This window comes from Perca fluviatilis, chromosome 20 (genome assembly GCF_010015445.1).
Source record: "Perca fluviatilis chromosome 20, GENO_Pfluv_1.0, whole genome shotgun sequence".
NCBI lineage: Eukaryota > Metazoa > Chordata > Actinopteri > Perciformes > Percidae > Perca > Perca fluviatilis.
In genome coordinates, this window is record NC_053131.1 from 6,747,417 (window position 1) to 6,769,887 (window position 22,471).

Consider the following 22,471-nt stretch of genomic DNA (forward strand, 5'->3'; position numbering starts at 1 on the left):
TAAATAATACTGAAAATGATAATAATAATAATGATTGTGTACATATAATGGATAACACTGTGATTGAGGTAGTAGAGGAGGAGCATTTACTGAAGGGGAAATCCAGATGTTGTATTTTATTGTTCCTGTTATTAGTGGTTAAAGATCCCAAAAGTCCCCAAATTTTCTACCAGCTCTCAGTTAATGTTGGCCAAAAAAGTAAGTGGACACCTTTAACATTGCACCCTGATGTGATAGCTGAACATGTCATTCCACCACGCGTGGACACACATCTGCTGCTTTCACAGCCGCCACTCTTCTGGGTTCACCCTTTCCACCAGATGTTTGAACCTCCTGCAGGGATTTGCTCCCATTCGGGCACAAAGAACATTAGTGAGGTCCAACAGTGTTGTTGGGTGAGCCCAAAGGTTAAGTTCTCCAGCACCAAACCACTTATTTATGGAGCTGTTTTTTTGAGCACAGGCATTAACACGTTGGAACAGGAAAGAGACAAAAACAAACTGTTGAAGCCAAGTTGGAAGCACTTTATTGTCTAAAATATTGTGTGCTGTAGCTAAACGGTCATGACCAAAACAAATAAAAGCACCATGTCCACATACTTTTTGCTGACGGTGTGTAAATAAGTATCTGTCCTGTACCGTGTAAGCCGTGAATGTCTTTAGTGTTGTTTCTGGCACTTTGGGTTTTTTAGCAACACAATTACAGACAAATTACTAAATTTTTTTCTGATTCAATATTCTTGATTTCTTTCTGAGAAAGTCATTTTGTATTCCTCATCACCATAATTATATTCCTGGTATTGTAGAAAAGTCTTTGAAACTACATTTAGACCTCTATGTGGTGATAAAATGTAGAACAGGCGAAAAAATTCAGAATGTTTGCCTTTCTTTAGTTCTTTAGGGATGTTGGGTTGTGCTCCATGAGGCAATTTGGTCTCATGACCTCAATATTTAAAGACTCACTACGGCCCAGACTAAATAAATACAGTACATAGTAGAAATGAATACAAGACAATATTATAGAAGAAAATTAATGGGACACATGGTGAGAGAACAGTTGTTTGACAAGTTCTTCATTAATGCAGCCTCACTATAATAAACATTAATAACCAATCAATACTATGGGTCAAAGGTTGAAACTAAATGTTAGAAAAATTGTGATTCTTTCCGTCTCAGTTAAATTAAACTGTTTGCATAATAAGAAACCAAAACACTGCTTGCTCTCATAAGTTAACATGGAACCAGTGGCTGTCTTGTCTGAGCGCGGTGTGATGCTGAGGAAAGAACATGCGCTCCCTGACCATTTAAGGGAGACGTCATCGACTCTGACCAGATAATAACTGACGACGTCAACTCTGTATTATGATTGGATAAATAAGTATGTAGAGGGCTTCCCGTTAGACATTTTCTGTACTATGAGTAGTGCTTTAAATAGCTCCTTGTTGTGTTCACAAGTAAAAATTAACTTTGAAAGACCCTTCAGTGGTTCTGTCTATTCTTGATAATGTAATTATTCTAACACTAAACCAAAAATCTCTGAGGGGCAGACACTTAACCAGAAAAGAACCTTGCTTTCTGACAACACAGGAGACAAACTTTTAGCATTTTTTTAAAAAGTGTAAAGCGTACATAAATTAATACAATGAGAGTATTTTTTAGAGGTTAAGAGATTAATGGTAAAATGGTTAAAGTATGAATGCCTTATTTCTGTTGATATACAGTATTTCCATCTTTTGTACACAACTTAAACGTTAAGCTTTTTTGGAGAATTTCATTCGTAAAACTTAAAAAAAAAAAGAACGTAAATTTGATGTCATAAATACATTACATTACAAAGAATACATTAATACAGTTGACAAAAGAGTCCTACTAGCTTGTCACATGTAACCCTGATGTCTTTTGGGCTGAAAGCGACTAAAAACACACCAAAATACAAAACCTGGTCCTAAATAACAACTACTAAATGACAGAATTTTACTTTTACATTCACACCAGACATTATCTTCAGTCTCAAAAGTGTTAAAAGTTAATGTTTCCTTAATTTAAAGTTGGATTAACCATAAAATATCACATAGGAAACATGGCTTCAGGCCATGTAATATCAGCAGCTCGAGGTATTTTTTTAGTATCTGTCCCTGTTTGTTTAGTTAATTCTGAAGTTGTCATTCATTAACAAAATGCCTGTGGTTGTATTCTTTCTAAAGAGTAATATCAACTTCAGGCCATGAGATGTGATCCCATTTATCATCTTTTGCCAAGAACTGAACATGTGATTTCCCAGAAACTAAAGTCTTTAAAACTGTTGTCTGTGGCTGCCACTGGGGGCACCAGAGTACAACACACTGCAACCTGAGCTGCTTCTCACAAGCCATCATCCCAGTTTCATGCTAAATGATAATAAACCTGGAGGTATGTTGGCCTTTACTATGAAAGTGGGGGGTTATATCAACACAAAAATGTTTATTACCTAAATTCCAATAGAAATGTCATGAATCTGAGAAAATGCCATCATCCCATTCTCCCACAGAGAGTGGACTCAAACCTTCGCTCAGAGAATCATCCAGTTCTTCTTCCTCCTCCTCCTCCTCCTCCCTCCTCCTCCTCCTCCTCCTCCTCCAACAGCTTGATCCTGGCTCCTAGCAACAAAATCAAAAAAACACATAACCAGCTAAACATTGATGGTTTTAAATACATTAAATACTTATATTTATTTGATTAGATGGACCCTAACATTTTCTGGTACAAAAAGATAATTATTGTAGATGTAATAAACATTTTACAGAAACTTGTCCATAAAATGACTTTAAAATGACAACAACAACAAAAAATAAATAAAATGAATACATATTTGAAGCAGAGATTTAAACGAAGGTTCCTCTACTGAGGAACAAACTAATTCCCAACATTTTTCTGACTTACTTCTTGGACTTTTCCTTCTGAGTGGGGGTGATGTTTAAATATGTTCTGCTGCTTTAATGGCATAACTTTCAACTATAAATTAGGGCTGTCAGCATTAACGTGTTAATCGCGATGCGATTAAGGGCCGAGCATAACGTGCTAATTTTTTTTAATCGCATTAATCGCATGCCGCCATTTATTAACTTGTTTTACACTTCACTCGGCTTTGCGTCGTGCCTGACAGGCTACTATTTTGACCATTTGCCGCACCTTTACTTTTCATCAAGCTGTCATACTTCCTCGTAACACATCCTACTGCTGCAGGCTGCAGGCATGATGGAGAAATGCAGCAGCAACATGATTCTGAATGGCACTTAAAAACAGTTCTGAAAAGCAAAATAATAGAATTTTAGTCATGTGATAAAACATGCGATTAATCGCGATTAACTATAGAAATGCAGCGATTAATCGCGATTAAAAAATAATAATCGTTTGACAGCCCTACTATAAATACAAGCAATTATAGAATAGTGATTCATTTATCTTTTGCTCCAAATGGATGGGTAATCGCTGTGAAAACATCTTCATAATCTTTTTTTAAATTGTGTTTTTGTGAATAAATATCTGTTAAAAGTGTGTCCCACCTGGCTCGTCTGTTTGGGATTTTTGGAAGGAAAGATTTCCCAGTATTCCTTGCACTAGTTTTTATCTTATCCTTGTGCCTGGCCTTGGTAGGAACCTCTGAGCAAGGTTTATCAGTCTTATCGGTCCCCGGTAAGATAACGGAACACACAGCAAGGTCCTCTCTTTCAGGGTTGTAGCCTACGAACAGAGGCACGAGTAAAATAGCGTTATAACTTTTGTGACAACATAAAGCATATTTTTGATAAATTCCTGAAATAAAAAAATAAAATAAAAAATATTGCGCAATTGCAAAGTAGCTTGGAACTCAGTGTCAAATCAAGTCAAATGTATTAAAAGTGCATTCTCACACAAAAGTTTCTCAAGATGTTTACAAAAGGCAATTAACCTTCTGGGTACCGAACCCCTGGTCTTGCATTGCCAGACCTTCCTCCACAGCGCTGCGGAGGAAGGTCTGGCTAGTCCACACAGCATTCCGGGATGGGATAAAAACGTGCTCTGGTTTATTGGCATTTCTTTAAACCAATCACAACCGTATTAGGCGCCACTAAGCACCGGACGGAGCAAAATAGCCTCAGGAAGGAACTTGTTTTGGTGGAACATGTGTACGTTCAAAAGTAGTTTTAGTCGTGCAACAGAAAACTCAGATTGGACAGATAGTGTAGCTAGCTGTCTGGATTTACCCTGCAGAGATCTGAGGAGCAGTTAACCATAGTCCTCACAAATCCACCGGAGGTTAGAACGCCAACACAAAGAAAGAGGAAGGTAACGGACATCCGGCCAAAAAGAGGGACATCCGGCGGAACATCTGGCGGCAACAGAGCAATCCCGGAAGTGGAACGTTGTGTATATAGACTACCGAACCCCCAACTGCTCGGGGCGTCTGTCCATGGGCAGCCCCCTCACTCTGAAATCTCTCCATTAGTGGGTTAACATACCCAGTTAGGTCCTGGGTATGTGTCATGTAATTTCCCCTTGTGGGATTAATAAAATATGTATTTTTCTTCATTTGCACTTTCCTTTAATGTGTTGTTAAAAAAAGGACCAATGATGCTTTTTTTCCTTACCTGCCCGTATGCGCCTGTGCAGCACGTTCATGTAGTGTTGGGTGATGAGGTGACGCACGTGTGTGGTGCTGTAGGAAGCTGCCATGGTGTACAGATAGTCCTTCTGAGCTGGTGTGAGTGCTGCGTGCTGAGAGACGAACACAGATCAGGTTTCCCTTCAGGGATTCCCACTCACACATCCTGCTGTACTCTACTCTCACAACCTTTCACTGGTTTGGAACATGGGATGAACCACTGCTGGCTAAAACAGGTGTAAAGGTTTAACATCAAGTGAAAGGCAGAGGTGGAAGAAGTACTCATATCCTAAAGTAAAAGTACTAATAGCTCTGGGGAGCTTATTCCCCGGAGTCCTTATTTTAATTTTTTCGCCCAGCAGTTTTCCTTGGATTAGGGTTGCATGGTCCTGCTCCACGCCCTGCTATGCCCTGCTACGCCACAAACTACTACAACTACTATTTTTAGTCATAGTTGCATTATCTTTATTGTGACTATTATTGCCACTGTTCATCACACCCCCAACCGGCACCGTCAGACACCGCCTACCAAGAGCCTGGGTCTCTCCCAGGTTTCTCTCTTAAAGGAAGTTTTCCTCACCACCTGAGGTTTCTCCCTTAAAGGAAGTTTTCCTCACCACCTGAGGTTTCTCCCTTAAAGGAAGTTTTCCTCACCACCCAAGGTTTCTCCCCAAAAGGGAGTTTTTTCTCGCCACAGTCGCACTAAATGCTTGCTCTTGGGGGAATTACTGGAATTGATGGGTCTTTGTAAATTATAGAGTGTGGTCTTGACCTACTCTAAGTAAACGTCCTGCTTTTAAAACCTTACAGTAAAAGTATGTCATCGGTTTAATGTACTATAAGTATCAAAAGAAAAAGTATTGATTGAAACAAAAACTGTAGATCATATATTTATAAATCATGGCCTTTATATAATGTGCAGCACTGAAGTTCAGTGGTGGAAGAAGTATTCAGATCCTTTACTTAATTAAAGGTAAGTGGAGTCATATTCCTGCTGCATTGATGTCTACAGTATGTTGTATTTTCCTGCTGTAGATGTTTAAGCTTGTGCTCATTTTTAACTCCTTTAACTCCTACTGTTGGCTAGTTTAATCTACAGCAATGCATCATGGTCTATAAGATCATCTTATGTATGTAGCGTCGCTGTCTTCTCATGGTGTCAGAAAAACAGCCCTGCTTTCTGCTTTGTGACGATACATTTTCCAGCTGATCCGAGAGGCTTTTTTTAAAGACTTTATTTAACTTAAGAATTAAGAATTTCTAAATACATAAAGAAACACTTCATCCTTCAGTTTATCACAAACATTCAACATCTGGAGATACATGGTGTTCACTGGACAGGAAGGGGAGGAAAAACTGTCATCAGAAAAGTACCTAAAGCTGTCAGACAATTGTAGTGGAGCAAAAAGTAGGAAAGTTGCATAAAAGGGGAATACAAGTAAATACAATTATCTGAAATTTGTATTTAAGGACAGTACTTGAATAAATGTACTTAAGTTACAGGTTAGATATTCAACAACCTTCATGAACAGACTCTTGGACAACAGTTGATCACAGACAGCAGCAAAATGGACATTGAAGTGAATGAAAATGTTTTAGATCATGATGATTAGTTTTACCTTCAGGAACGGGGCTGCGGTAATGGTTTTGGGGATTTGTATGGTCGTCACGTGTTGGAGTTGTGTTGTTGGCTCACATCTTGCAGCTGGCAGTCTGTTGAACTTCAAACCATTGTTGAAATACACACCGGCATCTTTTAATGCTGTTAGGGGTAGAGAAAACAGACATTTGTGACACTCAGTTGATAGTGTTTAGTGAGAGGCAGGATACTCTGAACTGATCTGAGCAACACCGTGCTCAAAGGTGGAGAGAAACGCCTGCTGTTTTAGAGAAGGGCAATACATGCGTCAGTACACAGGAAAATTGATAGTAATAGTTGTGTGACGAATGAACAATGAAAAAAACTTATGGAGAAAAACTACACTACCCACAGTCAAAACAAGCGACAAAGCCTTCAAAAAAAGGTGACAAACTTCAAAAACAGCGACAAAAACGTTGAAAAAAGCGAAAAATAAGACAGTAGAAGTAACTACAGCCTTGTAACTGAAAAACATTTTGCAAAAGATCTCACGTACCCCCTGCAGTCCTCCAAAAAAACTAAACAAGGGTACACGTACCCCCATTTGAGAAACACTGCTTTATATAGTATGACAGTGAAGGCAACAAACCTGAATTCAAATGAACTGCTTGTCAGATTGTCTAAAAGTGTCCGGTGGTTTTTATAACTTTCCCAAATAGACAATTAGACGATTGAGCTCACTACAAACCACTTCAAAAGTGTAGGTTTAAATGTAAGTCTACTCTAAGATGTCATGTTTGGCTTGTGAAGTAGTCAAAGTGTTTTGTGTAGTTTGGTACATGTAGGCCCAAACCAAAAGCTTGTATGTGCCTTAGTTAAACTGCTTCTAATCAGTAAACAGCACAAGTGAGCTTTCTTTCTGTTACACATCAGGCGTGACCCAGGTGTAGCATTTCCTTTCTTTTCCACTGATCTCCTGACGCGCCGTGTCCCCGATAGGAAACCTGACTCTCAGGTTTCACAGCAGACAGGATCCTGGACACGTTCTGTTTATTTAACGAGGAAATCGGAACCAACGGAAGACAGCGAAGTAGACAGAAAAGACTGGATTTAATATGCTGAATAAAACGCTAAGACATTATTTGGGTTTCCTTTTATTTTTGCTTCTTCACTGCGGCCTATTTTTTTTTATTTAACCCTTGTGTTGTCTTCGCGTTGACCATGAACTCCTTCTGGGTCAAAATTGAAAATAAACTTTGTTGTTGTTGTTGTTGTTGTTGTTGTTGTTGTTTTTTCGAAGTTTTTGTCGCTTTCTTCTGTGCTTTTGATGCTTTTTAAAAGTTTTTGTCACTTTTTTCAACATTTCTTTTAATTCATGGTAAATAAACCTAATTTATATGACATTATACTTAATTTTTTAGTTAAAAAAGAACAGAAATTGTGAATTATTTCGACTAATAGTTAAGATCAGAGGATGTTGAGTGGATCACAGACTGGTACATGTCAAAGTTTAGTCAACATACTGTTTCGAAACCATTTAAAGCATTGTTTTTGGGCAATTTGGTTGAAAGAATCCCATATTTCTGATATAAAAAACATTGAAAATGGGTCAAAATTTTTCTTTTAAGGAGTTACACTTACCCATCTTTGATTCGTTCATCGCAGTACTCCTGCAACAGAAAGAACAACATTATAGTGTCATCTCAGTGACATGAACACAAACATATCATAAGAATAGAATATTTGTTGCAGGCATGCACTAAAGTGAAATCATTACTTTACCTTTGCATAGCCTCAGCATGATGGAGCCTGTGGGTCGTCTGATTTTCTGCAAATGCCACTTGTTTTTTCATGTCAGGAAACAAAGACACAGTCAAGTATCCTCTGGCAGCAGCAGCAGCAGCAGCAGCAGCAGCCAATCCAACTCCTGTTTAAAAATATATCCGTACACACTGAGGTCAGTCCACATAATTAAAGTAAAGAAGTTGTCTGGTCTCACTCAGGACCTTGAAGGCCAGTGGGAGGGTCCTGTCTTACAGCTTATTTGTTGAAACAAAAGAGGAAAAATAAGTTGAAGTGGGCCTTGCAGTAAAATGTCCTGGATTCAACACTCCAACACAAAAATGGTAGACAAACAAAGATAAAAAGGATTTAAAAAGAGCTTAAAAGTTACACAACATTGAGAAAAAGAAGCTAAACATCAATAAAAGAGGATAAGGAGCTCGGGGGGTGGGGGGGTGAGATCGGGCAGGTGTCAGAAGATCTGAGACGTACTTAGGTGGCCAGAGCCGGCCTTAAAAGTTATTAAAAACATCTTAAAAATCTGGCAGTCTGTTAGTAAGCTTTATTGTTTAAACTCTGTTGACCCACACATTGTCACGAGAGTTACAATAGTCCAAATGAGATGATCTAGATTTCTACTGTATAAAATTGAAAGTCAACCTGAAGTTATTATCAAAGATGACACCACACCTTTTTTCAGAGTTTGCATGCTCTCATTTGCAGGTTTTCTTGCCTGCTCAAGTTTCATCCAGATACATATGCAAATCAGCTGAACTGAAGGCGTTAAAGTCTCTTGTGAATGTATTTTGATCCTCAACAGGAAAGAGCAGTCTGAAAATAAACCCATTTTATTTAGTAACCTGGTTCTTTGTTAGTATTAGATCAGTTTTTTTAAATTCATATATGAACTTGCAATTGTACAAATAGATTTGGTTTCCTGAAATTTAATTTTATATTTAAATAAAGCTTAAATGTTGTGGCCGTGTTACATAACGCCAATTTCTGAGGTTGGGATTAACTTTATGGTTTTATTAAACTTTTTAAACAGTTAATTTATCAGCATGGATTTTCAGTTTTATATATTTACGATTTACCAAGAAATTAGCACATTCATTATCCCCACAGGATGAATCGTACATAATAACTTTGGTGGTACCTTAACTTTTCACTTTTCCTTCAGCACCATCATCAGCCACAGCTGTATTTTGTGCGAATCAGCAAAAGGTCCAATGTGTGGGAATTTCTCCCATCTAGCGTTGAGATCATATATCGCAATCAACTCTCTCGCACCACGCAGTTCAAAGAACGTATCACAGCTACGGTAGCCTTCACGCTTCAAAAAGACGGTCTCTTGCTATTTTCAATATCCTTCTTCTTTTTCTGGGCGAAGAAGAAAATTTGGATTTTGAATACGTGTGGTCCTCCATGTTTCCTTGAAGCTCCGATACCCATTAGCAGCATTAGCAGCACCTGTGAGTTTATCATGTTACAGCGAAAACGCCAAAGGCGGAGCGGTACGTCCTGTATGTCCCTTACCGGCTAACGTATTTCAAGATGGTGCATGAATATGGAGCATCTACCCCAGTTCATGCGAATGCAAATGTAAAACTTCAAGCCAATAGGAATACTTGGAATTGATGGTGGTGGTAAATATTCATGAAAAAGGACAAGTTGGTGAACGGGCAACACAGATTTCTATAATGAACAACTAAAAACGTTACACACTGGACCTTTAAGTAACATTACCTGTTAAGCCAAGTCAATTGGATTTATACAGCCCAATGTCACAAATATGCTTCAAGAGGCTTTGCAATCTGTACACCATGACACCCTCTACCCTTTATTTGGATAAGGTAAAACTCATTACATTATATACAAAAACATTATGCACCCCATTTTATACCCGCTAAACATCATTACTGTAACATTACCATTATGAGCATGCTGTTGTTAGCAATTAGCCCAAAGCACAGCCTCACAGAAAAAACTAGCATGGCTGTAGACTAGTCTTATTATATTTTAACAGCCCACCTCACTATATTTATCTACAACAGTATTTTCATTTTTATATTGTGATATCAGCAGGTTTATTATTAATGTGCCATTGTCTTTATTCAAGTGCTTCCCTTCTTGTTTGATTTGATATTATATATTTATGTGGTACTTTTACATTGCTTATTCTGGATGACTCAGCTCGCTGCTGTATAAACCTGGATTCTGTTGTGCTTTACACCCTCCCCCCTCCTCTAACCACATAACATTTAAATGCACCAGCCAGTGGTTAAGAAGCATTTTGGCTTCTTTTGAAGTCAACCAATGAGATTCATTCTAGCTCTTCCTGCATCAAACAAAAATGTGAACTCCATAGTTAGGTCATACTTTGTTGGGAGTAAAGGGAATATCCAGCTCTCCTGAAATTTTCTGTGCTCTCTGTGTGTGTATAGAGATGGGGAATATCCCAAATAATCTCTTAACGGCTCTTCTTCCTTTTTCAGACATGCCCACAGAAAGCTGCAACTTCAGACAATGCTTTACACTGTAAATAATTAGGAACATTATCAACATGATGGAACATTCTGTGTTTAATCCTGAACATCACAGTAAATGATCTAAACACAATGGATGTTACTCAGTCATGGAAACTGTGGATATAATAATAAATAAATCCACAGCAGTTTCACATTCAAATTAGCTTCGGATGTCTTTCATTTCTGTAACAATCTGCCAGTATGTGAAAGTGTACGTACACAAGTGAAGGTTTTTGCATTTGCGAACACCTTTCCACCCATGACTCAGTACAATGGAACGCTTGCTTGCTACCTACACATACCTGCAGGCACATGTGACTCCCACACCCTTTAGCTGTTTCTTTCCTCCGTTCAGGTTAAGCAAACAAGCCAAGGAATTAATATTCGCCACCATTTTAACCTTGATATAATCATATTTAAGGTGATTAAACGTCCCGGGAAAGGGGGAGTATCTAACTAAGTATCTAACACCCATTGTGGGAAATATTGAGAGATGAGCGGGCCAGAGAGAGAGAGGAGCTCATGACACTCAAAACACACAAGCACGATTTGTTTTCACATTGTAAATAGTTACATATTTAATCAGCAACTGTATATTCAAACTCAAAACGTGCCGTTGGGAAAATCCCGTCCCTTTTTGTCTGAGACAGCGACAACACTGAATAAAAATGCGGTCGATTTTGTGACGAGACACTGAGGCTACGGGGGCTACCAGCCTGGCCCCAACGACCGGAAGTGCTCGCAGACATTTGAGACTGTAATGGTATGTGTCAGCGTCATGTCCACGCTTCCCATTCATTTCTTCGGGAGCGTCGCAGGTAATTTGGAGAAGCGCGGCGCCGAGTTGCCCGCTCCTCATTGGCATACAGTTGTATCCAGGTAACCTCATGGAAACGAGGAGCGGCCGGCTCGGCACCTCTCAAAAGCTGACGGAAATCTTTCAAACCGACCGTTGAAGACTCACCAACTGCATAACCTACTTCTCGCTTTAAATGTGTTCAGAAACACGTTTTGGTGAACTATTTTCGTAAAATAAGAAATCATGTTCCAAACGAGCCGCTACTATGGTGTGTTTAGAAATCTGGGAGCATACTGCCCCTCGTGACTTGTTTGTCCAATCAGGTGCAGCCATCGCGGTTGTATGAGGCCGTAGCCTATTTTCGTTGCTTGTCAGTGGTCAATGAAGAGAAACTGGTGGAAAGCCCACTAGTGTGCAATGCTGGGAAGCGGGGTGATCCCTGTCTTGAAAACAACGCCTATATGGAAACGTACAATAAGCAAAGTGGGAGGAAGAGAGAGGGCTGACGCTAGGCTAAGGCTAACTTCTTATTGGCTATCACTACTCAACAATTTTCCTCGCCAATGTAAGGTCTTTAGCAGACAAAATGGATGAACTTCGGCTGCGGATCATCACTCATAAATGAATTATTTACAGCGGCGGCGTGCAACAGCATGTGCTTGTTTTGCCATGGCTGACTTTTACGGACGATGAGTGCGATACCACGACAGCAAAACAAACAAGTGTGGATGACATTACCCACGCAGTTGACTAGTCACTCAGGGACCCTCCTTTTCAGACTGGAGGTGGAAATGGGACTGATGGGAGCCCAAAAAGATGCTAGACTGAATAGCTGTGGATGTGGGGAGGGCCCCATAGAGAATGCCTTTCTACAGGGACCAGAATTTTGTGCTACACCCCTGCTCACACACATTGGCCAACTCTGGCAGACTCGCTCACAAAAAAACAGTCAAATTTGCAGGTCGCACGTGTTAGAAGTTATAAAAAATACTCGCATTGTCTCAAGAAATGTGGTCACAGTCTGGAGCCCTGACTTTATTTCCATCCACTGGGAGACGTTTTGAGAAGCAATAGAAAAAGCTAATAACTGGACTTTGAGTTATTCTAAGAATAATCATTTGAAACGTTAAAGCAGCAAGTCAGATATCATACGAAAACTTACGTGCACCAATTCGTATGATATCTTACGGAATTAGGCAACCGCCGGCTGGACAGTTCCGTTTAGTCTTTACAGTTAAAGTTAGCCGACAAAATTTATTTACATCTGTGATTTTCCATTTCATTTCACAGAGTTTGTAGTAAAGGAGCTTCCAAAAACACAGGAGAGTGTCCTTTCCTCCAAGATGATCCCACATAATCAGAATGTCACATGATCAATTACAGTCAGGGACTTTTGTTTCAATTTCAATTATTCAGTTATTATTATGTCATACTATTATAGTAGTAGTAGAAGTATAAGCATCCAAAGTATTTGTATGTTATTATTGTGGCTGATACAACAACTTTCACCGGCTGGAACCAGCCCGATGGAAAACGAAAGTAGAGTAAGGATGATGTTATGGGAAAGCCCCTTACTGCCGCTATAAGGGAGCTGCTTACTGCTGCTGACTCTCAGATGAAATCAGCTTGCAGGCACAATCGGTGTGAAACCTTTAAACCTGGAGATGAAACTGTGGAAGACTAAATTTGGGAGGAGCGACAGCAGGAGACCTTTAATAGAGAATAACAACAACAACAACGATGGTAAGAATCTTTTATGATTATGAGTTTTCTTTGTTTGCATAGCTGAAAGCACGAGTGAGCTTCTTTTTACTTAGACTATAATTATTATCCTCTATAATTACTACCGTCTGTCTTGTTAGTGTAGAGCTATACTTCAATACAGCTTGAAAAGGTTGGTTAAATATAAATAAAAATGTTTGTATATGTGTGAATTGTACAGCATAACAAACTGAGTTATGAAGTGTTAAATTAACAAAACAACTGAGAAAAAATACAGATGGCACAGAAAAACACAAGTGCAGTAATGATGATTTAAAAAAGTAAAAATGCCACAAAAAAACCCTGTAGGCTATACTTTTACTGGGACTTCTCTTCTGACTCTAAAAACAGAGGGTGCTATTGAAGTGTGTCTCAGATGAGATTGAAAAAAAAAAAGACAGTTATAAAACAAAAACAGTTACCAATGGGGAGCAATATTTGAGAACTGTGATAGTGCCGTCCGAATCAGACCTTCTCAAAGTGCTGCGTAGCCTCTGGTGGTAATACAGGCATGTCGGGGGAATTCCTTTGTACCTGAAATAATGTTTGACCTAAATTACCCTGGAGGTGTGTCGACGTGCAGAACACACACTATTTTTGTGCTTGAAGAACAAGCAAGTAAATATTTAACTCATACTGTAAACTTGTCATTAGTTTTATTTTATCCTCTCTTCTTTGGAAAACAAACTTAGTTTAATTAATTATTCTGCTTCATGAGTATAAAATCAATGCATGGCAGCCAAGAACTCGATGGATGAACCACAAGTCAGGAGGAAACTTGAGCATAGATTAAAGGTAGGATTGGGAAGATCCAGGAATTAGCCAAAAAATTTGAACAAACATACATGTATAATGTATTTGTATTTTAAAGTAATATTTACAGTGTTCTAAACTATAACAAGTTTACATTTGACTTTTTTAATAGAAAACCAACAGGATGGTACCTGTTGTGACAGCGTTGTGGCTCAGAACAATTCCAACAGGAACCAGGAACAACACCTGCAGAGTGAAGAACAGATCAACGGTCAGCAACTAGCTGAACTTCTGGGTGTGGCCCCTGATGCCGACCGCAAACACCTCATACTAAGTTCTATGTCCCAGCGCTTCCCAAAGCCACCGGTAGATGTGGACCAGAACCTCCCTCAGCACCTGTTAAATGTGCAGGAAACTATGCACAAAGACCTTGTAAAGCTGGGTCCCCTGTTTAAACCAATGGGGTTGATGGGATGTCTGATTGAAAGCTACCATCGTCAGACATTTGAACACCTCGATGATCTACTCAACAAAATCAGCTCCTCCAAGAATTGCTTTACGCTGATGATGTGGCTCCGAGATACATATCTGAGGTATCTATCTCTCCATGTTTACCTACTGTATCTTTCTTCACCTCAACTGCAGAGGGTACCGGGCCTTTATTTTAAGCAGGCTTATAATAGAGACAAGTCTTTATATCTAATTTACCCTGTTCAGGCTGTTCTCATGAACCATTCGTACATATAGCTCAAAAAGCGCCACAGTAACTGCTGCTGTATAAGAACACTATGGATATTTGTGGATAACTCTTATTATTTCTAAATAATAAAATATTTGATACAGATGTGACACATGCAGCTGCCCAGTTCTGATTTTGATATTTGTGGTACTTTCCCAGTCAGGAGCTATGTGATCAGTCTGACCTGCATGAAATGGATCCCATGAAAACAGTTGACATGCTGCTGTTCACAGAGTGTGCAGCAAAAGCAAAGAACAAACTGCTGGAACATTTAAAGGTAAGAATACTACCTTCCTCTTATAGTGTTTGGGCTGCTTATGCTTATATTTGGTAGCACAATTCAAACAGCTCAACTTATTTGTTTTAGCCTTCCACACCTTTTAAGAGGTATTTATTCATGTGTGTCTTTGTGTAATGGAGTCATGGGAGTAGGTTAATTCCCAGAACACAACTCATCACTGTGGTAACAATATTGTGGTTACTTGGTAATCGAGGGCATTTACATGAGGAACATGAAAATAAAAGATGAAAATAAAATAAATGAAAGCAGCTGTGACAAAAAATCGTATAAAATAAGTTTTTACGAAAAAAAAAAAAGAAGAATGTGTTTATGTGGCTTCGGGAAAGGGAAGTTTGGGGTTCCCTGCTGGAGCTGCTGGAGCTGCTGGCACTGCGAACCGGCCCCGGATAAGCGGACGAAGATGGATGGATGGATGGAGCTATGACAAGGAAACCCCCAGAAATCTCAGCATATGTCCAAATAAACACAGATATTATGGCCACTTTGTGTTTTGAGGCAGTAAAAACCTATTAAATTAACAGGAACTTGGTATTTCAATTCAATTCAATTTTATTTATAGTATCAAATCATAACAAGAGTTATCTCAAGACACTTTACAGATAGAGTAGGTCTAGACCACACTCTATAATTTACAAAGACCCAACAATTCCAGTAATTTCAGGAAATCTAACCTCCAAAAAACAATTTTATTAACACATTACTTCACTGAATACTGTTAGCTAGCAAGCTAAAACACCAATAAGTTGAGGGGACTCATGGGCTTTTAGAATTCCTCCTATGCTAACTGCTCCAAATTCACACTCACATTTTTAGCTTTGAGCCATTATACATAAATTAAAAAGTATGAATTTTTATGAATTTTTTCTATTTTTGATGGAGCTAAGCAGTTTCCACCAGCTTCTAGTGCTTGTGCTAAGCTAACTTCAACTATTTTAGGTAGATAAAAATGGTGGAGCAAGAACTACCAGAAAATTACACAATTTGACATCATTTGCTATTTCACATTTCTCGCACTGTTAAACACAGGTGATAATCCGACTGGGCACATACTTACACTTGTTGCTCAGTTCCCGATTTGCACTGTGATTTTGGGTAGCCATGTTTTCCCAATTTTACCACGTTATCCTGCTGCTTTCATGTTTGGTAATCCTCCCAGAAAGATGCTTGATATTCTGAGAGTTGTTGACCGTACCAGCTAGCAGTTAGCCATTTAACCACTCCACGTTAAATGTGAATATTTTGAACATATTAAAACACATTTTAAAACCATTCTCTGAGCCACCTTAGATTGTAGAATAATGATTAATAACATCAGCGACCGACGATTTTTGTTTATGTCATGCATTCATCCAGAATTATATTAATTGTTTAATTAATATGTACCACTAAAACCACACTTGTCTTTTGCAAGTTTTTTTTTGTATTTGTATTTCTGCTACTTCTAATGGATTTATATGTTATGTTATATATGATATGTGTCTTTTTGGTCCACAGAAAGAGGTCAGATGGTTCCTCGAGGGAATCCTGCAGCATGAGAGAAGCACAGAAGCTTACGATGAACTTTATCTGGACACTATTCAGGTACTTATTAAACAAGATATAAATATTATAAGGAGCGTATGTTGTAACTGTGAGACCATGGGGAATAATTTGTGTGTGTTTGCAAATATTTGTTTATTATTACTATATTTTCCTATAAATTGATTTGTTTGGTAGTTTTTATATATTTTTATTTGATTTGATAATAAAGACTATTTTTGAAATTTCTCTGCTTTTTATCATTTTTTTGTTTGTTTATTGGTTGTATAATAATATTGTTTCTTTTTCTCTTTAAGTGCATTGATGCCATGCACAGAACAGCACAAAAAATCAGCCAAAAACTCTCTGACTACGTGCAGGAGGTTTGTTTCCAAGAGCTGGGGATGTTTCTGGAGAGGTGAGAATAAGCTATTTTTCTCCACAGATTTCTACAGCAGACTTAACATAAATATCACCAATTAAAGGCAGTACGTTGCATTGTTAACAGTGCATATTTTCTGTGGTTTGTAGCTACACCACTATGCAGATTGAGATTCTTGAAGAGAAAGCAAAAATGGACAAACCAGAAACCAAACACTTCTTTAAGACTTTGAACAACTGTAATAAACTTGAGTAAGTATTTGCAAAATATTAATTCCAAGAAAAAACAAAACAAGAAATGCAATATAGAAATGCTGTTAAAACACATGAATCAGGACACAATGTAGGTCGATTAAAGACTTGATGTAAGAAAATAAATATGATGATGATAAGTGATGATGTTGTTTATGATATTTCTTCCCAGGCAGTATGTCCAGCCCAAAGCTAAAGGCATCCTTATCCAGGAAACCAAAGACCATAGCCTCTTTGAGGAAACCATGGCAACGCTTGGAAACATGGAGGATTTTACTTTGGATCTTCTGATGAAAGTCGTAACTAACACTGCAAAGGTAGCTGTTCAACTTAGTCACAAATGTAGGCCTGCTGTTTTCTTATTTCAAAAGGGGCATATATTTCTATTGACAAATGACTAACTAATTTTAATGTTTTCTTAAATCACAGAGCCACCTTAAGAGATACTTCAAATCACACAACAAGGAATTCTTCCTCCTAATCGACGAAGTAAAGAGTCTTTTCTCTGAGCTGTCATGCTGTCAGGATATAGGCCTACAAAAGGTATGTAAAAATCTTTTCAACCATTTTACAATCACAAATTGTAAAGACTTTGCATTATTTGCAGCATTCTATCCATATCTTTGTGTCTAAATGTTTTTATGTTGCTCTGTTATATTCTGATTTTGGCTTCCCACGATCAAATTTGTGTGATCGAGCGATATTTAAAATGCGTCATTCCCTTCATAGAACAGTTTTTGCAAAGCCAATCTAGCGCTCCATAAACCACTGCCTGATCACATGTCTCCATGAGCCAATCAGAGCTGTTCCCTGCCTGCACCGCGCAGCTTAGTTTCTAGATGTAGACAGTCACAGAGGACAGAGTAACGTGAGGAAAATTCCACAACAGGTAACAGTCGGTCATCATAAGCCGGTCACGATGTTTACCAGTTTACCAGTAAACGCAACGTTTTGTCCCGTCTGTGTTGTTTTTCAGACAACAGCAGTGACCAGTGCTAGTTTGTGTCTTTTAGCTCATAGCTTTAGCAGCAGACTGTTGGACGTCCCGCTGTTGGAATCCTACAGTGAAATATAGACACACTACACTGTTTAGCAGTCAGCATTTTAGTCGTGTTTAATCCAGTTACTACTGTGGCTAACGGTAGGCTAACGCTACCTGCTGTGTAACGTGTTATTAGTGTTTACTGTGGCTAACGGTAGGCTAACGCTACCTGCTGTGTAACGTGTTATTAGTGTTTACTAGCGTGACATGCAGCGATGTTTATGTTGCCTCTAACGTGGGTTTCGGAGCATCAGAGCGCAACGCAGACATGTAAGTGGCAGTGTAATGAGCCACAGAAATCCGCGTAGCTATTTCGTCTGGTAGATACCAGGCACCACATGCGCCGTTAACGTGAACAGAAAATTGCGTTGCCTGTATCTTTCACGGCAAACATGCATGTGTGGAAAGCGGTCGCACGACAGCTGAAATGGCATACTCCTTCACAGTATCCTTCAATAAAGGAGGAATGTAGCACAATATGGATGTATTAGTAGGAATGTAGCACAATATGGATGTAAAAGCAGTTATAGTTATATAATAAAATTTGTTTTGGCTAAAATCAACAAATAATCGTGATAATTAATCGTGATCTCAATATTGATCAAAATAATCGTGATTATCATTTTGGCCATAATCGTGCAGCCCTACTCTGTTATTGCTAATATTTGACAAAAACTAAACATTCTCTCTCTCTTTGTGTCTCTCAGAGAGTGATAGACGAGGCCTACAAGCTCATCGTTCACTTTTACCTGAAATATCTTATCCAAAGCAAACAGAGCAAACTGAGAAAGTGCTGGAGCCAAAATGTTGGACAAACAGTCGCTGAAGATGCAGAGATTCTTCACGACACCTTCTCTGCCCTGGTGAGATCAACGGACTGCTTGTTAATGACATTCATTCATCAGCAGCTGGATCAGATCTTCACTGGTTTCAACAGAAATTCCTGACCTGTGTGTGTTGTGTTGTATCAGGCTCCTGGTGTCCGACAGTGGAACCTCATGCTGCTGAAAGTCAAAGAACTGTTGGAGTGTGAAAGCATCGATGTGACAAAGCTGACAGTTGGAAGCATGCAGAAAGACTGTTGCACATGGAGGTAAGTCTTTCTGACGTTTCTTACAAAAGTTTGTGTCCATTTCTTCCAATAGTATTGGTGTTACTTTAGCTGTCTGTATTTTTTTGGAAGAACAGCCCTATAATCAGTAACACCCAAAGACATCTGTTTGTTTAAATCACTGAAACACAGATTGTAAGGGAGCATTTTAAAACTCAAGAGTTTGTGTTTTCTACATAGACTGTAAAAAATAATGGATGGCGCTTTCGGGTCTGAAAAGTGAAGCCAATACTAAAGTGCCTTAAACCTGCATTACTTTACAAATTTTAAAACAAATGGGAGCATAATTTACAAAATAAACATCACGCTGTATTGAAGAAGAATTTAAACTAGCGATTAGGACCATGAACTCATTATGAAAATGTTTACAGAGGTACTAAAGAATTTCCCCAGTAGTAGACTATATTAATCCCCAGGATTAATATAGTCTATCTCTTATCTTAAATCAGGTGAGAAGTAGGCTAATTTCCCCATAGACTTCTACAGAAACTGACTTCTTTTTGCAACGGCATGTGTCGCCCCATGCTGGCCATTAGAAAGAATGCAGGTTTAAGGCACTTCCTTAAATTAGTGCCTCTCACTAACTCTTCCTGGTGTTTTTCTGCAGCGAGGACCTGAAGCTCCTGCCCAAACTGCTGCAATGGAAAGGTCTCTCTGGACGGGAGGTGCTGAAGATCCTGGAGGTCCTGGAGGACCTCCCTGAATATCAACCCACACCCAGACCCAGATCTGTTTTCTGGTTCTGTTGTCTTACTGGCTAGTAAAGGCCGAGCTGCTCTATGAAGAAGATCAACTGCAACAAGCAAAGAGGTTCGGGAGTCATGAACATTTTCAGATGATCTGAATCCTGTTCAGCCCACTCTGTTACTGGTGTCACTTCTCAAGTCGAATCTGTAGATAGAGAAGCTTTGACACAAAATGGATTAAGTCTGTGTACAAGTGGCTGCTTGTGTATAAGTTTGCCCAAATGTCACTGATTTCCTTTCAACTGTTTTCGTTTCAGGAAACTAGATACTATTTTAATGCAAAAGAACATTCTTTTTTTCATTCTGAAAGTTACAGTACATAGCTGATTCTTGAAATGTTTTCTACAATGTAACAGTCCGCTCTCTCTTCTTGAATGTACTGTAGCGAACGCCGGAGAGCGGGCTGTACCCAGCATGCCGTTCATGGGGGGTCAAAGTTAATAGGGGTACCCTTTCAACCCGCTACACAGTGTGTACATAACACACTACTAATACGTAGGTCCCGTAGATCTCAGGAGCTTGTTCTCAACACTGCACTTTCTCAGGGTCTAAGCAATTCCCCCGCCAGGTGTGAAGCCGATCGGATAAAATGGTTGTGGGGAAAATCAAAGGACAGACAGAGAGTCCTTTCGTTTTAGATGAAGGTGGATTATGGTTAAAGGAAAAATGACATGTTTCTGGATGTTTTCACACCGTTGACAGGGAAATTTGCTTTTGTTCAAGAGCCTTTACCGTTAGGAGCTACATATTTAATAAAAAGGAAAAAAATTTAAGCTCTGATAATCAAAAGATAAGAACAAATAATTCAAGTCAGTAAAGGGAAACGTTTTTTGGTCTGCTATGCAGTTACAAAATTACCCTTCTTTTGTTTCAAACTCTTACATTTTCTAGTACTTTAATTTGCTCTGTGTGCTGGAGGTAGACTACTAAACGTCAAAGAAATGGAACGGTACTGATAAAGGTTCTCTGTCTAAATACTTCTGAATTTTACTTGAATAACTTGTGCAGAGTACTTGTTGATCTATTTATCTTCTAAATTAAGGTATATATGTGGGTTTTTCTGTGATTTCTGCATGCTAAACTTCTTAATAATGCATTCTACTGAAACTACAGACGGTACATTTTGTTTGAGTTGAACTGTGTTGGTTTACGGGTTTTATTTCCCTATTTATTCCTATTGCAAAGTTGTATTTTCTGCTTTAATGTAAATAGTTAATGGTTTTAAATTTTATGACTGTTATAAACTGTATTCTTCTGTGGTGGGGTTTTATTTTTTGGTAGCTTATAGCAATCAAATAGCAAAAGCAATCAATAAAATGATCACCCAAAGGTCAGATTTTGGCTGCATCTTCATTATACCATCACTAGATGGAGACTAACATCAGTTTAACAAATTGGGACTTGATGGGAAATTGTTGCTCCACAACACTGACACCACTGACTCCTACACAAAACAGATCCCAGAACAGTGGTTCTCAATCAGTCTGAAAGGGTCACAACATTAAATGTATAAGAGTTATAAGCTTTGTAATCTGTCCAATCTACATCCAGTTCCTTACAAACTCCAGTTCTCGGCTGTTCAGGTTGTCTTTTTAAGTTAGCTGTTTTGAATGTCGTTTTCTTGACTAAGAAGTCATTTTAATAATGTTTGTATTACCTAACCAGCTAGACTTTATGCTTTTGTAACAAAACATGATTAGATTATAGCCAGGGGCAGTGCTAGATGGGGGGCACAGGGTGGCACTGCCCCCCCCTGAGGTCAAACCCTCGCATCAAAAGATGCTTTTGCAATGTTTATATTAATATCTCCAATTCAATACAATGTAGAGGCTTACTTTTTTGTTTGTTTAGAAGCAGAGAAGTCTTAATTTTGCTTTGCAAGCTTTGAACCCATTGTCTTGCCGTAGATGTAGCCCTTTAGCCGACAGCTAAAGCTTTAAAAAGAGTCCTCAGGTGACTTTCTAGCCCTTCCAGAAGCTTACTAATCTAGCCTCAAAGCTCGGAGACTTGGCGCACTTCGTATGAGTAATTTCAGAGTGATACATCCACGGTTTAACGACTATTTATACATCATTGTGTATGAAAATACAATATTCTACTGATCCCGATGTAGGCCAGTTGGCAGATGACTGACAGGACTATTGACCAATCACATGCAGTTTTGTCGGAGGAAAAAGTGTCAATAGGAGGGACTTTCTATTCAGTGTTGGAACACAAATATAGAGAGGACACGAGGCCCCCTGGTGGCCTGGAGGCTGAAATGAGTGTGATTTGGCCTTCTGATGTCTAACAGCAGACAGATAATGCATTAGAGGTGACACAACTAACGTTTCTGGATAGAAGCGTATGGACTTTTCTGGGAAAAAACCTAAATAGTTTTATATTTTTGTTAGTTACATAGTTTATTTGTGTTTCCCCTGATTGCAAGCACTTGGGAGAAAAATGTTCAAAAGTCAAAAGTCTTGCCCATTATTGTTCTCTGTGTGATTTCAATTCATTTCTGTGAGATTTTGTTTCCGTTTAGTCTTTTCTTTTGTCTTTATAGCAATTTATACATTC

General features: G+C 38.8%; 2 protein-coding genes across 2 annotated transcripts; one reads left to right on the forward strand and one right to left on the reverse strand.

The window, feature by feature from the left end:
* Positions 1–3,096: 3,096 nt before the first annotated feature.
* Positions 3,097–8,690, reverse strand: LOC120548888. Its single transcript, XM_039785400.1, has 7 exons — positions 8,672–8,690; positions 7,982–8,126; positions 7,841–7,869; positions 6,240–6,382; positions 4,607–4,733; positions 3,542–3,719; positions 3,097–3,283 (listed from the first exon to the last, which is right to left on the reverse strand). The coding sequence occupies exons 1-7, from the start codon at positions 8,688–8,690 to the stop codon at positions 3,097–3,099; spliced, it is 828 nt and encodes a 275-aa protein (XP_039641334.1).
* A 2,530-nt stretch (positions 8,691–11,220) lies between these two features.
* LOC120549783 (exocyst complex component 3-like) lies at positions 11,221–21,246 on the forward strand. Its single transcript, XM_039786910.1, has 12 exons — positions 11,221–11,272; positions 12,934–13,051; positions 13,995–14,415; positions 14,721–14,838; positions 16,357–16,443; positions 16,698–16,798; positions 16,912–17,013; positions 17,186–17,330; positions 17,443–17,556; positions 18,763–18,918; positions 19,027–19,148; positions 19,774–21,246. Exons 1-12 carry the CDS (start codon positions 11,270–11,272, stop codon positions 19,925–19,927), a joined length of 1,641 nt encoding a protein of 546 aa, XP_039642844.1. The 5' UTR covers positions 11,221–11,269; the 3' UTR covers positions 19,928–21,246.
* The last annotated feature ends 1,225 nt before the right edge of the window (positions 21,247–22,471 follow it).

Coding starts and splice junctions, on each gene's coding strand:
- LOC120548888 (XM_039785400.1), bottom strand. Junction 7,870..7,981: donor CATGCTGAGGCTATGCAAAG/GTAAAGTAATGA, acceptor TTTCTGTTGCAG/GAGTACTGCGATGAACGAAT. Junction 4,734..6,239: donor CCGCAGCCCCGTTCCTGAAG/GTAAAACTAATC, acceptor TTCGTCTCTCAG/CACGCAGCACTCACACCAGC.
- LOC120549783 (XM_039786910.1), top strand. Junction 17,557..18,762: donor AGGATATAGGCCTACAAAAG/GTATGTAAAAAT, acceptor TGTGTCTCTCAG/AGAGTGATAGACGAGGCCTA. Junction 18,919..19,026: donor ACGACACCTTCTCTGCCCTG/GTGAGATCAACG, acceptor GTGTTGTATCAG/GCTCCTGGTGTCCGACAGTG.